The sequence below is a fragment of the Athalia rosae genome, chromosome 6 (assembly GCF_917208135.1).
Source record: "Athalia rosae chromosome 6, iyAthRosa1.1, whole genome shotgun sequence".
Classification (NCBI taxonomy): Eukaryota; Metazoa; Arthropoda; class Insecta; order Hymenoptera; family Athaliidae; genus Athalia; species Athalia rosae.
Window position 1 is genome coordinate 11,010,575 of NC_064031.1, and position 18,529 is coordinate 11,029,103.

General features: G+C 42.8%; 1 protein-coding gene across 6 annotated transcripts in view; it reads left to right on the plus strand.

Annotated features, from left to right (window-relative positions):
• Positions 1 to 18,529, plus strand: part of LOC105685017 (hemicentin-1) — a 131,590-nt gene that overhangs the window by 87,828 nt on the left and 25,233 nt on the right. For all 6 annotated transcript variants that reach the window (XR_007278912.1, XR_007278913.1, XM_048656857.1 and 3 more), the window contains exons 4-6: positions 9,849 to 10,019; positions 12,889 to 13,053; positions 13,384 to 13,568. Coding sequence is in view for 4 of the 6 variants with exons in the window: in XM_048656857.1 (XP_048512814.1) it covers positions 9,849 to 10,019; positions 12,889 to 13,053; positions 13,384 to 13,568 (521 nt within the window). In the remaining 2 variants the exon portion in view is untranslated. The remainder of the gene's footprint in view (positions 1 to 9,848; positions 10,020 to 12,888; positions 13,054 to 13,383; positions 13,569 to 18,529) is intronic.

Consider the following 18,529-nt stretch of genomic DNA (forward strand, 5'->3'; position numbering starts at 1 on the left):
AAAGTTGTCGAAGCGAGCTTGGCCGCGAAGCGATTCGCAAACGAGCTAAACGGGCGTACGTGGGTACATATGTATGTAGCCAGCTGTTTGTTAGGTGCCAGTTTGATGAAGCTATGAGCCTGGTATAATTATAATAACGTGAGGATAGGTAGATATTACCATCCATATCTGTATAGGTGGTGATATTATCTGGGATCGGGGGGTTTGCGCGTGATATAAACAGCGTATCGATTAATTGGAATCCTCGTTAATATCCTCTTGATGCATTATCTAGCTCGTTGCTCTGTTCTCCGTTCCTGAGGTGTACACAATCTTCGGTGTATCGATTGGGTGTCGCATGTACAACGGAGAGAGTAAGGATAAAAGGATAAGAAAATCAACAGCCGACAAGAATACTGCAACAGAGGGATGAACTTTAGGAGCCGAACAACGGGGTGTAATTAATTGTGTTGAAAGGGGGGGGGGGGGGGGGGGGGGGGGGAATTTTAAATCGTTTATACCCTGAATGTTAAAGTTACTTTGACTGGATTGATGGACGTTACGAGTGCGAGACTCGCGTCGTATATAACGTAGAATGCGGCGATGTAGAATAATGCGAATGGGTAAAACTGTACGAGGGAGTAGAACGGAAGAGGATGAAACGAGAAAAAATGTGGTCGGGTTCAGGGAACGTATGGAAGTAACTCGGGTATATATATAAGATTTATAATATACCACGAATCGAATTTGCGGGAGGTGGGAGCACAACCGCGCTTTCCGTTTCACCGCCTACCCCTACGTGAATGGAAACCCAAGAAGAAAGAGAGAAAATTGAAGAGAAAAAAAACAAGGAGGAGAAAAAAAAAATGACGAAGAAGAAGAAGAAGAAGAAGACCAGTTTAAACTTTGAAGCGGGGCAAAATTATATATGAAAAATTGAAACAATTGAATTTCGCGACGTCGAAACGTTGAGCGGATGAATAGAGATGGAAAATACTTAGGGAGGAGAAGGAAGGGGTGAAAAAGAGCGATTGAAAATGTGGTCACGACGGTACTCTGCGGATGGTGTGGGTGCGGATGAAAAATAAGAAAAAGGGGGAATCGCAGGGTGGACCGACGCTTGTGCCGGGACAGGCAGAAAGAGTTGGTAAGCTCCGTAAAAAAGTTTTTCACTCGTGAAGAACGGTGAATAAATAGGCGGTGAAACTTTTCAATATTAACCCCACTTTCCTTCCCCTACCAACTTCTATTCCCCTCCCCCCCCCCCTCCCCCCCGCCGTTTCCCTCTGTACTCGTCTTCGCTTCCCGTAAACCACCGCCTTCGAGAATTTATTACTTTTCCATAACTGCCCGCGCACCGTCACGTACATTAAGAAAATTTATAAAGTTCAATTTTTACAGCAAACACTCCACGAGTACACCTACACTCTTGCTTCATAGATATCGTGAGCAATTGAAGGTTATCATTTCTGAATGAGGTCCCAGGACAGAACCATCCTTAAATTTTTAAAATAGGTTCGGACCTGCCGGTCTCAAAGTGTACGTGGCGAATAAACATGTAGAAAATAATTTCCGAGTATCTCCGAGCAATAAGAGCGAAGATGTAACGCGAAAATTGATACTGGGAATTGGCATCAACCGTGGGCCAGGCCTGAGCCGAGAGTTCTGACCAAACCTTATAAAGTCTGAAGTTATCCGACTCCCTCGACGATTCTACTTTTTTTTTCTATTGTTTTACTTCACAATTTTGATCTTTTTTTCTTTCCTTCTTCTTTCTTTCAGTAACTCACAGATTCAATGTTACCGGTATTTCCTTTTTTTCACATTTTTCCCCCATATACACTCAAATACCTCTTTCGTTTTTTATACCTTTTCTTTTCTCTCTTTCTCTGATATTCTTCAGCTATTTTACCCCGACCGAAAACACCTCGGGCGTCTAGACCGCGTACCGATGTGGATATACAGCGTTACCTATATACTACTATGCACGGTACATTAGGAGGACATTGTGCGGGAAAAATTTCAAAACTTTCCGAAAAAACGAATCAAAAAAAAAAGAAAGAGAAGAAAAACCGGTATAATAAATAAAGCTGTGATTCCTATAAAATTTAATCTGCTAAGATAGGTGCAGGGAGATACAGATATATAAGATACACGTATGATAGAAAACTGCAAGATTATCCATGCTGTGAATTTCTTTCTTGTCCCGTGGCCAACTTTGGCTGGGAGAAACTTTTCGGAAATATGTGGCACAGTTTTATGGGGTAGAAACTAAGGCAGGGACGTATGTTAGTAGCTTGAAAGCTGCTGTGACCGAATAGTCGCGAAAAGTTGAGCGAGGCTACGTCGCGTACTATATACATGTATATATACGGTTATACGCCCAGAGACACGTGTGGGTGTATAAATGTACACGGGGTATATATATACACGCAGGTATACGTATGTATGGAATAAAACTCTCGGTCTCTCCAGTGTTGTAACGTAAAGTACCTTAAATACTACTGTCGCTATACCTATATCGGTACATACATAAGACCCGGGGCACTGGCAGTGCGACTTGCCGCCATTCCTACCACCTTTGGCATCCATCTGGCCGGCTAGACTCACTACCTTTATACACCATAAAACGTACGCAGCTGTGTTACGGTGCAGTTAAAGTAAATCACGCTTTCAACAACTTGCTTTTCGTGCCTTTTCCCTCATTCTAGTTTTTTTTTGTTCTCCCGTTTCATACATTTATTTTTTTCAATGCTTCGCTTCGCTCATTCCCTTCGGGAACACTCCTAGACTGACTAAGAAGATGGCGAGCCGCGGTGCGAGAAGACGGGAAAAAGTAGGAGAGAAGCAGAGAAGGAGAGGAAAAAATTAATCGCGTATAATTACGAAACCTGATAGCGCCGAGTCGTTGTTTGACATATTTTTCTCACAACGCGCTTCGGTAATTTTATGGAGCGAGTTGAGAAGTTTGTCTTCATCGCGGTACGAGGTGACGTCGCGAAGGCACACGTGCAGCGCGACGGCGTACGTGTAGGGAAAAGTATACGCGGGTATTATATTCCATTGTGCACATCACTACCACCCACGCGTACCCAACGCCGCGTCCGTGAAGAAGCTGCTCGGAGCGAATCTCGAGGACGTTAGCCCGCATACGTACGTCGCGTCGTCGTCAAATTTCTCCGAGGAGTCACACAACCGACGATATATATCCGCATGGCCGACAAACCCCCAGCCGACGACGCGGTACAAAAGAATTTTTTTTCCATAGCGATGCACGATTCACGTCGTCGCCTACTCTGTACAGATATGGTATATTATATTATATGTAATATACAAGCAAGCGAAAGACACAAAACTATCGGATAACATTTTTCTTTTCATGGCATCCGGGACGCGAGACTGAGAAAACTTTGAGCTTACAAAATTATATCCCACTAGATTAATCGGGGAAAACTGTATCGTGGTGGTCGACCACGTTCCGTCTGGATATCGTCCTTCGCGATTCACCCCCCTCCCCCCCTCAACAGTGGCAACACATGGAATGGGGATATATGTGGGCAAAAAGAGATATCATCATGTCTCTGTTTATCCCTTTCGTGCCTTGTGTTTGCGTTGATACGTTATTTAGCTGCATTTGCGGGTGTGTTGAGACAGATGAAAAACATGGACGTGCGGGATGAAGTTTCTATGCTAGATTCCGAGAACGTGGATTTTTATACTATTGCTGATGCTATACTGTCACGTGCAAACACGAATTCTCCGTAGCTTGGTGGGTAATTGAGTGGAATCGAATCCTTTGGCACACTTTGCCCTTCCAAAGTGGTAAGTGAGTTAGTAGTTTGGTTAAGACGTAGATTCCAAGACAAACAATCTTCTTCGGTTACCAGACAAAATGGTCGCTCCTCTTTCCACTCCTATATCTACCCTCCGCATTTTATGAGAAATTTACAAAAAATCACGTCTCGCGAAATTGCTCTTATACCAGCTTGTGTAAAAAACAGTCAGATTGATTTCACATACATCAGCAACGATCCTCAAATAAATAACGTAAAAAAAGACACAATCAACAATTATTACCTCTTCTTTTTCTCTTTCGTAATTAACGAAACCTACGGTAACTCGTAGACTCGTTCAGTTGATTACCCAACCCACTTTTTTGGAATCGCATCCGCGGACCAGATCGTGAATTTTTCCACAGAGGGGAGATGCTATCAAATCGAACCGATTATGAAAAGGAAATCATGTCAAGTAAAATCCAGAGTTCTCCTCGATGTGTTTTTCTTACAAAGCTGTTTCGGCTCGAAGAGAAAAAATCTGCACAAGCGCATAAAACGACTCAGCATACCTTATTTTCGCGATCAATGACACCGAAGTGATGTATAAGAAGGTTGGTTCTTGTCGATTCGTGCACTTTCTCAAATCCCCGTGGAAAATAGTCAGCAGCAGTGATCGAAGAGAACGTAGGAGGGAAAAAACAAAAACATTTTCCCACGGGCGAAAATTAGATTCCGAATTCCCACTGGGCTGCCGCTTCTCTTCAAGTTCTAGGTATGGGTACCGTACTCGTAATACACATAAAACGGTTAAACTTATGTCCTAATATCGTAGCTGCTACTACCGCTGGCTGGTAATATCGTTTAATTACGACCACGATAAGCTCCGGGGTTCTCAGGTTGTTTCAAAGTTTAATAAGGCCATTTCTTAGTGGAAAGTACTGTCATCGACGTTGGCTATATATATATATGTATATCGAATGTATGGCAAAGTACATGCAAATATTCACTGCACCTGAGGTAACTCCATACACATACATACTAGAAATCCTCTCGTACACCGCCCACCCCGTTGTGCGCATGCATCACTGATACGCATCCGTTAATGTCCAGAATGGACGGAACATCATTTATTCTTCGACGACGTTAGATCCGTCGTTCAATAGTCTCGGTTGCGTTCGAATCTATTAAAAAAACAAGTAGGGCGAAGTCGGTGGGGTGTGAACGTCGGTCGTGTGGCCAGACTACCTGGTCAAAGCTCCGCGCCATTTTGTTCACCCCATGATGGGTCGCACGAGCATCACGGAGTGGCCGGTGTGAAAGAAGATTCCATAATAACCCAGTTAATGATTTCCACCCCCTCGAATTCTACGGGGATATTACGGGCGGTTAGAATATACAAAAGGCTTGGTAAAATAGACAACATCTTAGGGTCGTATGTGAACTCGATTTTGATCGTCAAGCAAAATTACAACAAAGTGTAGATGCGGATAATATAAGGAAATGTGGCGATTCGTAAACGGGGGGTGGAAAATCTGTTACGGGATTAGAATTTTCCGACTGGATATTCATCGGGAAATACGGAGCGGGTTGAATTCTAGAAGTTCGGAGGGTGTCCCTATCGGAAGGTGTACGCGGTATGCGTACGATCGACAAAGAGAAATTACATCGTTGCGCTAATAAATTTTCCGAGTCCACCGAGCTTTCCACACATGTTCGGGGCGAATCGGATTTCTCATTGTTGTACGGACCTCCGATCGTTGTTACCCTCACGCGCGTACATACATATACGATATTGTACGTACCGCATGCGGTCATATTAGAGTTTGGAAATCAAGTTTGTTTCCGATTAAATTTTCCCTTTTGCTAATGATACGCACCAAAGCTCCGAAATTAATTAATATAGGTTTGTACATATAGACAGAGTGTAATACCAGCCGAACGATTGTGCAAGGATGCGAAAATCCCTAACACTCGTATGTGTAGAACGTACGTATAACATCCACGTGTGTGCCACCCCCCGTAATTCACGAATGCTTCTGCTTCTTTGACTCTCGAAAATCATTCACTTTGAGATTAATTCGTTCACATTGATCCTATGAAGTCGGAACTGGATCGATTTAATTTACTTTATTTATCGAATCTACTGTACGCACGTACAGTTAGCCGTTCTTCGACCTTAAAAATAAACTGAAACGTTCAAATTCCGCGAAACGTCAAAACCAGCGCGTAACGACCGTCGAAATGTGACGGAGAAAAACACGAGAATTGATACCGAACTAGGATTTATCAATATCATTCCTACGATCGCCACATCGGCGGGGGCGATGTGGCACGAATCTATCAATCAAAGTTTTCGAATTCCATTAACTGTTTTGCCTGAGAATTGTTATTGTAAATTCTGAGGTAAAGTAGAATAATATGAAATTGGTTTTCACGAAACGTATGAAGGGAGCTTTCGGATTGCGCGGCGCACTGCGATATAAGAAAATATTGCGAAGAGTTTGGAATGAGGGAAAAAGTGGGAGTCGGGTCGGCTATACCGATGCTGTATCTGCAGAGACAGTTGAAATATATAGACGCGTTGGTCCCTTGCAGTATACCGTTTGGGTCAGTGATGAAGTGTTTTCGTCATTCCGGGTGATCCCACGGGAATTGAGAAGGCAAAGGAATTTAATTTCACGCTCCCTCGGGAAACCAAATGACTCTCCTCCCCGCGGCCACCCAAACCACCTATCCCAACCTCCCGACATCTCCGACATTCGGTAGACCAGCGGAGCTTCTCCGGGCACATCCACTTATACCAGCGCTCCGTGTAGCCCGACTCTTTTTTTTTTTCCTGCCGCTTTCTACCTGAACCCCAAAATTTTACATCTCCACCAATAATGACGCGAAGCTTTATTCGTCGAATCTGCGGAAGCTCGGAGATTCGCAAAAAAATAATAATCGCGAGTCGAAACCAAAAGCGCTAGCCAAAACGTTGAAACAAAAAACTGTACTATCAAGAATCGTTGATGAATTATCGTACTCTCGTTACATTTTTTTTTTTTTCATCTGTTTATGTTCGCTTGATGAAAAAAAATAAATAAATAAATAAAAAAATCGTACAAATCCATTTTTTTTGTACAGTAGAGGAGGAAAATTGTGACGCGAGGGAAAAAAGGAGAAAACATGTGATTCCAATCCCGCGCGGGTCTATTGATCACAACCGAAAAAGCAGAATTGTAGGTTACAGTATATCTATATCCGATACCAGCAATTGAACATCTAATTAGCGTGAGGCGAGGGGGATAGATGATATCAGACATGAGTGGACTGCAGTACAGAATAAAGGAATGCAATGAAAGAAAAAGGTGATGAAAAAATAATTTTAATTGAAAAACAAAACGAACAAACGACCGAGTGCACGTATCATCGCGCATCGGTAGAATACATTTGCAGGTATTCGACTACATTCCGGTGATAAATTCAGCCATAGTATCGCATGTATGCCCGTTCGTATATATCCACGTTTACAAGGTACTCGTATAACTACATGAAATCGCGGTTGTCGGAAACCGTCCGAATGCCAATAAATCATTCTAAAAACGTCAATCAATTCAACGATACTAAATCCCATTGGTACATTCATACACAGAAGCGAGCTGACTAGTCAGATTCTGTTTGAAATAAAACATATTGCTCGCGGAGCGTAGTCGTGTACGGAAAAAAAAAAAAAATGAAAAAAATAAGAAAAAAAAAACTGAAATAAATCGAAATTTTTTTCCCATTATTTCGGGAACAATATCCATATTTTAATTGTAACAAAAACGTCGATCGTTTTTCAATGCCCGTTACCCAAAAATATCAACGATCTCTGCCACAGTGACGAAATTCTTTTTCAACGACGCAAGTTATTTGCGGATATCAGCAATGGTTGCAGTCAATTAAATTCCGATATCGCCGTGGCGTACGGAAATAGGTGATTCGAGAGTCATAATTTCGCAACGTTGCGGGCGGCCCCGAATTCGAAAAATTCGAAAATATCCGGTAAACGAATGTCGCCGGCGGAAATCTGCGTAGAATTTTTCCGTTACGGTTACAACAGTTTACAGAAAACCTATAGAGCGATATAACAACAATGGGATAAAGGGGTAGTTTGTTGGAGGAAGGAGGGGGGGGGTGGGTGGGTGGGTAAGTTTTTCAAGTATATAATCTAAGGGTGAAAAGCTTCGCGTTCGTCTGCAGAAGCTCGAGGATCTCGAGTGGGTTAGACGACGTACGTACCCTGTATACACATATAGTTTCCGTGCAAGGTGCACGACAGGCTGCTACCAGCCGGAGGGTGAGACGATCTAATATGCTCCATGCATCTCGAACGACACCATCTTGTATGGCTTATAACGCGGCTTATTCTCTGCCGCGGAGCTTCGCGGTGCATTATACCGTGAACAACGTACGATTCAAACTACAATAGAATCGCGTACATGGAATATTCAAAACCCTGTTAGACGTCGTAATCCGCACCCCCGGAACGCAGAAATTTTTCTCAACGCTATTTCCGCCCCGTGTTTTCTGTCATTCGGTCGTTGCGACGATCGTCGAGTACCGCGGTCACTTTGGTCATCTTTCCATGCTTCTTACAACAGCTTTTTGAAAAAGTTTCACGAACAGCCTAATCCGTATCACGAGTCGCATGAGGAAAAGAAACAAAAAAAAAAAAAAAAAAAAATAGAAAGGAAATAAAAACGAGCGAAGGAAAATTGAGGAGAAAATAATTTGAGTTTATTGGAGTTTGGCTGCATTTTCTTTTGTCTCTGGTAGCTGAGGAAGAATAATAGGAATAAGAAGTCGCGTTATCTAGCAGCGGGTGCCTCCGCTTCGGGTTGAGTGAGCAAACAATGAAGGAAGGTAGGATGGAGAGAGGAAGGGAGCCGAGTATGAGTGGTTGCGGCGGGGGTTCGATGGCCGTAACGAAGGGACAGAGAATAAGAGAAATTAAGAAAGTTGTCAACGGCAGGTTCCTTCGCCTCAGTGGGAGGCGAGAATCCAATATCTATAAATGATCGGTTGAAATTGAGAAAGAAAAACCTCCGCGGTACATATATATATATATACCTAACGTCTAATAATATGAGGAAGAGGAAACTAAAAGAGAAAGTAGGAGCGCGTATACCAATCTACTCGTTGAATCAACAACCCCTCGTTTTAACGGTCGCTCGCGGTAAACTAAGAGAAGCGAAATAAATGAGGGAATCGCGAAAAATTCGAGACCGATCACCGGAATTTTTACAACCAGGACAGAACCCGATTTGAATTTCTTTCGTCGATTGGGATTCCAGTCATAAGGGAGCGTATAAAATTTCGCAGAACCGGTAGGTAGAAACGAAGTTTGTCAGAATAGAAAGTCGAGTTTCGGAAGCGGAGGTGTTGAACCTCGTTTTCTTTCGATGGCAAATAAAGTCGGGGATATGAATAAACTTTTCAATGAACGAGGCATCTTCATTCCGCTCTTCATTCGCCGCTGAGCCACCGGCTATATACGTATGTTCCTTTTCTCTTCTTTCACTTCGTCGAGGTTTTGCGAAACCTCCGTTATATTTTCCCGCCCTGAAGAACCACCGCAGTTTCTCCCCTCGAATGGTCGCGTATCCGTGTGGGCGTGCCGTATATATATATACGAAAAGGAGAAATGGCAAGATGCACGTGATGCTCCCCAGAGGTTGTAAAACTAGGTCAGAATCTGGTGAATATTAAACCTCCGACACTACCCCCGCGATATTCTTCGCAAAAGATGAATCCAGCCGTCGGATACCAAATAAAAGTCCAAGAGCCGCGTAGCTCTGCTCATACATACTTATATATACGTACCAACAATTGACCGACGAATTCGTTCAAAATTATTCTCGTATTTACAGAATAACGAAATTCTGCAATTCCACTCATCTAAATCATACAACGATGAGGAACTAGAAAAAAAAAAAACAAACAATTCTACCCTGATCGCGCTAAAAGTGTACGAAAACCTTTCGTACCTAATTTATTTGACTTTTGACGAGAGAAAGAATAATTTTCGCACGTGAATTGATAAACATTGTTTGACGATTTTTGTTACAGTGAAACCGGACAAATTGGTGGTGACTAATGAAGAAACAAAGGAAGTGATCGCCGACGGAAGTACACTGACTCCGGTTAACGAGGGTACTCGTTTAGTTCTGAACTGTGAAAGCGGTGTCGGTAAACCAGTTCCAGTTATCGAGTGGTTTAACGGGACTCAAATAATGAGAGGTGAGTCGAGTCGCGTATCGAATCAAAGAAAATTAAAAAAAAGAAATCGAAAAAAGAACAAAACAACTAAATGAACGTGGGCAATATCTACGCAATAGGGTAACACGATACCAAAAAAGTCATTTACGTACATGTATAGCATGTCAAAGAGTGTTTGCGAATATATAAGCATCGCATCTACGGCGCGTTTGAAGTCACTTTGAAAATGAGAAAAAAAGTAAAGAAAAAATCGGCGTTCGCGAATCGTTCAGTTTTTTTTGTTTTGTTTTTCGATTCTCTTCTATCCTCCTCTATATCCTGTCGATAGATTTTATTCTTATTTGATTTTTTTTTTGTTTTTTTTTCATTCATTTTCCTCCATTTTTGTGAAACGATCAATATGCGAATATATGTATATTCTATTCCGGGGGGGGGGGGGGAACTTTGTCGGAGGAAAAATGCCCTCGGGTCAACCGCCGTTCGATTCAGACAAGCGCGTTGTATATATACATTATACATAGGTTCCCTGAAAACCCCAGACTTTCCAGCGGTCTCCAAATTTATCCCAGGAAAATTCGAGGACCCCCCCCCCCCCCCCTCCCCCCCATCCCTCCTCCCCCACCCTAAAAAAAAACAAGGAACATACACGCGCATACCAAATCTCAAACGAATTTAAAACGCCCAAAGGATTTTCATCGCACAAGTCAACAAATATTAACATATTATTTCGCCGTACGAGGATATCAAACGTCAAAGATTTTACACGTACCGTGGGTATAAAAATTTCTATCCACCTCGCAGGACAGTGAAGAGAGGCGGAAGAAAGAAAGAAAGAAAAAAAAAAAAAAAAAGAGGCCACGAAAAAGCTAATAGAGCTGGAAGAACGTAACGGAGAGACAGAAGAGTAGAGTGAAGGGTTAGTAGTAGTGGCGCATGGAATAGAGGGGTGAAAAAAAACGCTTCGCTCGGTATAGCGTGGAACGCGAGGAAATTCGGTTACCAAATTGGTGGATCCTAATTCACATTCTTATCACCTCGTTCCCATCGATTTTTCACCCTCGCCCCTTTTATTGTGACAAATGCCGGGAAACGGCTAGTAAGCGCGAACGAGTCGCGTGTTGGTGTACCGCGACCGTGTAACTCTCCTCCGACTGCGTGCGTACATACCCCCCCCCCTAGGACATATATCTGTACGCGTTTCCCTTCAGCACTCCGCTTCTTTTTTCACCGCCGAAATACAAACCGCCAATCTCATGCACATACATGCAGCTACTGTCGCGCACGTGTGGCTACATTTCGCTTTATCCGTATAGCTTTGGACTTTTCACGCACTGTTAGAACGTCACGCTCGTGTGTATCCGTGTTTTATCCGTGCGGTGGATGAAATGCGGGGAAAATAACGTCGGCAAAGGGGTTCGTCGGAGATATATACATATATATATGTATATGAGTACACATATCTGGAAGAGGAGAGTTGGGTCGCGCTTGAATTACATCCACGCCTCGATTCCGCGTAATTTTGTGGCCATCCCCAACCTTTTCTGACTCGGTTACGGAGTCTTCCTACCGCTGCCGCTCTTCCTTCTCTCTTTCCATCCTCCGAGCTGTTTAGCGACTGGAAAGGACAGCCGTAATGTCAAAGATGGGGTATATTTCGCCGGCCGTTCCAGGAGAAGGATCTCTTGGCTTTTTTCGGTTTTTCGATTTTTTTTTTCAGTTTATTATTTCAGTTTTTATTCGTTTTTGCCCTTTCTTCGTCGCTGTCGTCCGCGACTTCCTTTCTTCGCCTCTCTCTGTCCTAGTTTCCTCGTTTCTTTTCAACTTCTTTTTTTTCTATCCTCGGTGTAGTCGACGTGTATGAAAATGTCTGCTTTTCATACACTATATGCAATAATATTCGCGAACTTGAAGGGATGTCATGTAGTTTTATCACATGTACGTATATACATGTATACTTATAATAGATATATATACATTGTGCCGGTTTCACGCACTAAACCACTTCGCGCGCTCTCTTCGCGAGAAAAAGTTGCTTCAACATTGGTGGATAAAATATATTTTTTTTATCACGATTATACTTGCAAAGTATACATAGATATTATTATACATACCCACCCAACCCGTTCTACCGCGAAGCCACGAATATCCGACGTATGATTTGGTAGTTTCATCTTTTACGCACATCCGAATCAACGTCTTTGAAAAAAAAAAAAAACGAAACCTTCACGTCCGGACGTCATTTGTACAGCCGATAGAAAAAAAAACGAACGGAAAAAAGAGAATCCAGTCGAGTCTAGGAATAGAATTTTTTTTTTTTTTCGGTTTTTAATCCCAAGTAAAGGTGTACCGATGTTGGTAATTTTTTTTTTTTTTTCGTTGTTTTTTTTCGAATCCACACCCGACTAACCACCTTGTTCGCGGATTAGTTCATTGTTCGTCAAATTTATCACGTGATAACAACGTTAATAGCTTCCCTGACGCGAGAGCAGCGGTCGCTTTTTATTATTCCTGCCCACCGAGGCGGGCATCCAAACCCACCGAGGACATCCTGAAGATAAGTTTCCCCTCGCAGCGAGGTAGAAGTGGAGAGAGAAAGCTGTCGACGTCAACTGTGGCTACGCTACCGGAGGCAGCCTCCCCTTCCAATTCCATTGTAACTTTACATTCCCATTAATAACGGGGTATAAGATAGATGAGCAGGTGGGGGTGTGAGAGTGTATAGCACCGACGAGTAATTGCGAAACCCCATAAATTACGCGGTTTTATAATTCCCCCTGACCTTGACTTCTCTCCTTCGTTCGTTTTTTTTTTTTTCGGGTTTTTCGCCAACCTACGATCGAAACGAGTGCGTTGTATTGAAATGGTTTTTTTCCCTTGTTTACCGTTACAGCCGACAATTCGTCATCGACCGCGCAAGGCGAGAGCATCGGCGCCGGCAAAAGTCGTCTGGAAGTCGTCGTCACCAGGGGTGACCTCGGGGCGCGTTTCACCTGCAAAGCCAGTAGCCCCGCGCTACCCGAACCACTCTCCGTTGGGACAAACGTCATTGTTAACGGTAGGTTCCAGACCTGCGCTACGACGATCCGTAATATCGAATCGGCGTATTTTTTTGAAAGAAAAAAGAGCGAATTTTTCACAAAATTTGACAACTGCGAAATGGGAACACTCGTGTTCTTCATTCGTACTCCTTTTTCGTTTCTCTGCCGTACGGAAGAGAAAAAGAAAAAAAAAAAACATTTTCATCCGTCCGTCGTCGGTCTATCGGGTCATAATCCGGCCGTTATCTGACCGGGCGGCACTTAATAACTGGAATCTTTGACCCGCGGCCGAGCTGAGCCCCTTTTCCCAATAATCGTCTTATCGAACTACTTTCACCCCACCGCAGTTCGACCCCTCGGAATGGACCTCGGAGGCGTCGTCAATCACGTGGTGCAGGGGTCAAAGGTGATGCTGCAGTGTCAAGTCAAAGGAGCACGGCCCGCCGCCAACGTCACTTGGTACAACGGAACCGAACCCATACTCAACGACGACGGGGAGACCAACATCTTGCACGCCCCACCCAAGGAAAACGTAAGTCACGCAAAAACTTCGCTGACAATTTCCGCGCCCGATACGGCGGCAGGCAGACTTCACGATCCACCTCGAATACGGACGACGGTGTTTTCCTCAAAATTTTCCCGAACCGCACAACGCCGATATCATTTCATTGTCTGCTATGCGATTATTTAAATTTCCGAGATTGATTTTCGGTCGATTCGACGAAATATTTGAAATCAAAAAGACAACAATCGACGGTAGGTGAAATATAATTAGAGGGTAAAGATCGGGGGGAGTAGGGAATTCTAGAGAAGGTTATATGGATGGATAGTTTGCGGTATGCGCGGTTATTCCTAGAAGGGTAAGTAGTATTTAATCAGTAAATAATTAGCCAGGTGAAGCTCGCGGAGTGGGAAGTGACGGTTGATGCAGTGTACCTGGGAGTCAGACGTATGGCAAACAGAGCTAATTATACCGCAGCGATTCGAACGGCAAACATTAGAGATACAAATTCATATTCGGTAAAATCTACCGAGGCGAGTAAATCAACGAGTAGTCCGTTGAACTCCGTTCTACCCAATCACGCGATCTCCCCCGATCCGCCCCCTCGAGCTCGCTAAATTCTTATATACACCCTAAATAGCAGCAGCGGGAAATGCGGAGCGAGGTAAAACGGAAGGTTTGTAACGACCTCGGGTGAAATTTTTGGTACAACGCTTTCCGTCCGACTTCTTACTCTCCTTTCATTTTTTCGACTTTTATTGGGGGGGGGGGGGGGGGGGGGGGGGTTACGCCGTATCCCTAAAATCCTAACTGCTGCTTTCCCGGGGAATTTCTTCGAACAGAGGAAAATAAGATACGGGGCGGTACACGCATCTCGGCTCACGTCAGACATAAAAATTAACAATTACTGCTTTAATTATAATTTTTTACGAGGTACGTAAAAAATTACTGCGAATTTCAAGATCTCCTTATTAGCTCCTCGCTCGCTACGGCACAGACCCGGCTGGGTACGAAGTTAGCCTCCAGTTTCTGCAGACGCGTTTGTTTCTCGAAAAACTATAAAATCCAAAAAAAATTTCTCCCTCAATCGAATCGCGGAGAATGAACGCGATGAGGAATGCGTGAATAAATTGAAGGACGCATGGATTTTAGGTAGAAAATTTGAATTATGTCTAATCACATTAATCATTGAAATTAATTCACGCTGACGCAGCCTCGACCCTACGAATTGAAGACCACTGTCATTCAACGGGTAAGTATATAGACTAATCTAGTACAATGAAATCCGAATAAATTTTATACATATATACTTATTGTTATAGTAGTCGGCGACGACACTGTCGCTTCAACGGAAGAGGACACTCGATGCTTTTTCTCCATCTCATTGTTTTTTCTCATTTTTCTATCTATTTCATTTTATTTCTTGCAAAGGTGCGACTGATTCGGTTTGAGCGGGGCACGAGGAGGACCCTTGGCTTCGCTTTATCTCGGCTTATTGTTAGCTTTCGCGTGCTACCGGAGATTGAGTGAAGATCTTCGAGGGGGATGGACGACGGTCGGAATGTACGAAAGAAAAGTGATGAATACATAAGTAAAAGGAGTTCAGGGAATCGGGACGAATCTTGAAGACCTTTGATCTGAGACGAACCCCGTTACAGCTTAAACTTCATACGCACCGTGCACGATACAAAATACGTTGGAATTACATTTAATTTTATATAAAGCGGTGTTTTCCCACCGGTTTGGGGAATGAATGAAATTAAGAATCGCATAATTTGATAAAATTTCACCCCGTCCCACGCGCGTCCACCGTCGGGTATTATTATAAATGAAGCAGCGATCTCACGGCGATTCTCTTTTGACGATTTATGTCCCCGGCGTACGAAACATTTCGAGTATTTTACATATTTAGCAGAAGCAAAAACCTCCTTTTCTTTCATAACTCTCGCTCGATCAGATAAAATCACCCTCGTCGCTCACCTGCTTATCGAAGTTTTACCATTTCTTTCTCTTTCATTTTTTTTTCCCCATTTAAAATATGACAGAAAGGAAGAAAAGGACGAAGTGGCGAAAGAATGAAAAAGAAAGAAGAAATTAATTCTTTTTTGTCACCCGTTTCTTTAATCTACTCAATTATACATGACAGCCGTATAAGAGAGATTATTAATTAGAAAATAATCAAAAAACAAAAAAAAAAAAGAATATCTCATCCTCTTATCGAATTAAAATTATTCAGGCAATTCCGCTGATTGCATAAATATTTTAAAAGAAGATGACGAAGAAAGAGAAAAAAAAGGAAGAAAAACATCCGAGATACAAAGCGAACGAGAAATAATTAATGATGATAATTAAGCATTATTCGGAAGTTCGGAATAAATTTTGAGCTTCTCGTGATTATTTTTCGATCAACTAATGGCGTCAATTCATAAATGTGTCGCGAACGCGCGCGCGTTATCTCGCGTCATGGATTGTCCATTAATTTTGTGAACGAAATGAAAAAAAAAAAAGAAAAAAAAAGGAAACATTTTCCGCGGATGTCGGTACGATACAGTATCGTCTCGAAGAACTGAACGGCATAGGGTGTACGCGCGGGCAGTTTGTCCATGTCGTTAGCATGTAAATTAATATGGCAGACCCTTGATTAGCATAAATACCACGACACGGATTATTCATAATGCTGTGGTTACGATCGTAGCAACAATATGTATGCAAAGTCATATACGAACAATGTCGCAAAAGACGCATGACTTTTAGACCCGTATTAATAACAACGATGTCAAATGTGACGTGACTCGACCCCAAAAAATAAAAGGAGAAACGACGCGCCCTGTTTCCTCGTCACACATAAATTACACACCCAATGATTGAGGTGGGCGAGCGAATATTGGACACCTAGTTCAACGAGGAATAATTTTTTTCAACGAATTAGAGGCTTTCGAATGTAACCTTATCTCCCGGAATCGCTCGAACAATATTTTTCATCTCTGATTTTAGATGGGCGAATAACGGCTTCGAACTTGTAAAACTTGATTACGGTGTCAGATTCACCCTCCTTCGTTTGAGTTCAAGCATACTGTACATGAAAATGTGTAGGCTACAAGCTCCACTCGGATTTCTTAAGTCCCGATTATGATTCATCCCAACTTATCAGACCGCATCTGTACGGTTGAGAGAAATTTTTCTCGCATGTAGTTTAACGTCAGTTGGACGTCATAGTGTTGTGGCGAGACAACGTTTCGAAAAATTGTTACGTTCTATATTATATACACGAAAAATTCATAAATTCATGTGCACACATCGCTGTGTATGGAAATATTTTTTTTTTTATTCGCCTACCCATAGTCGCATACCCATCCGCTCCTATCACGATGGCAAAAATAATTTCGACGTAGGTACGGTTGAAAATTGACCCAAATATTTTTGAAATTCTCTTTTTTTCCTCTCTTTTCTTGTTTTGTTACGGTGGAATATTCCAATTTGCAAGAATGTGTTGGAGTGCTGTCGGGTTATTACGTGGCAAAACTATATCCGCGTTCGTTCTTCGGTTTCGTTCGTCCATTCGTTATTGTCCGGTATGAAAATCACATGGTGAACCAGTTTTTGGATTATATAAATACAAGCGCATGTTAACATGAACGGTGTACAGGTGGTGTACGTTTGTGTGCACCTGCGATTTCATCTGCAAGTCGATGTTTCGGGGAGTTGTGAAATTGAGAGGGGGCTATTTGTTGTATGCATATATATATATAGATATATATAGGTGTACAGTGAACGGGGGCATTACCGCGACGTATCGGTATATACCTGTATATCCTACGTACGTACAATTTAGTAGCGGCCGCAAACGGCAAACTGGTATCCAGCGTGCAATGCAGAGTTCTCTATGCGGGGTAACTACTATACCCGTACGTGAACACTAGCAATGCTATCCGCTCGGATTCGGTACTCAAGGCTCACAATCATCATCTTTGAACCGTGAATTAATTGACGTAATTGCCTCGCCGCTTCAAGTAAAGTTATACAGAGATATTCCCATCCATTTCCACGAATGTTGTCTACCGCTAGTCGCCGAAATATAAACGTGCCGAGGTATACGTGAGGTGTACACCGACCTTCCGATCGGACGATTATACTCCTCGTGAATAAATTTGCGAGAAAATTTTAGCCACTTTTTAAATTTACACGAATCTTATCGTACGCCCTGTATTACACGCGCACAGTTTGAACTTTTGTCGAACAATCCAAAGAAAGATGTAATTTTTGGGTGTTTTTTTTTTTTTTTTTTTTTTTTTCAAACGAGTCGTACGACTGGGTGAACAACTTCTGTAGACACAGGATGTATAAACGCGTTGTATAAAGTACACGTCCATGCGTTATCGTAGATGGGTGTGTGTGTGCATGTAGACGGAAAATCTCATAATATACCTTCACTTGGTGAGCGGTAAAGGAGTGAAGTAATTTAAACTTGGCGCCATAAATAACGAACTAAATGCTTCAGTTTTTGCATCCAGTGTTCGCATACTTCTTGCCCACCTTAGCCCCGAGGTTATCAGCCCCACCCCCTCCCTCGCCCCTTTCTCATCCCTCTCTGTTTCCACTCCCTCCCCTTTCCCCCGTTCCCCCGCCCTCTTCTCTTTACCTCAAACGCTCGAGCGCGAGATAATATACTCGGCGTTCCAGAGATGGTCCAACTTTTTAAACGCAACCAACTCGATCGCTGATTTACCAAAAAACCTAACAACGGGCGTTAGAAAAAAAATGGACCTTTTCAGCGTTATTCATGGGATTGAAACAGCCGTTTGAAAATCACCGCTCCTACGATACCGCGCGTTTTTCGTGAATTTTTTGAAACTCTGTAACGAAATTTCGTACGAGAGAAAAAGATTGGGAAAAAAATGGAAGAAAGAGCTAGTAAACCGTGGGTGGTATTAGACCGAAGAGAGGAAATGTTTTTCAAAGGAGAGACGTACAGCGATGTAAAAAGGACGAGT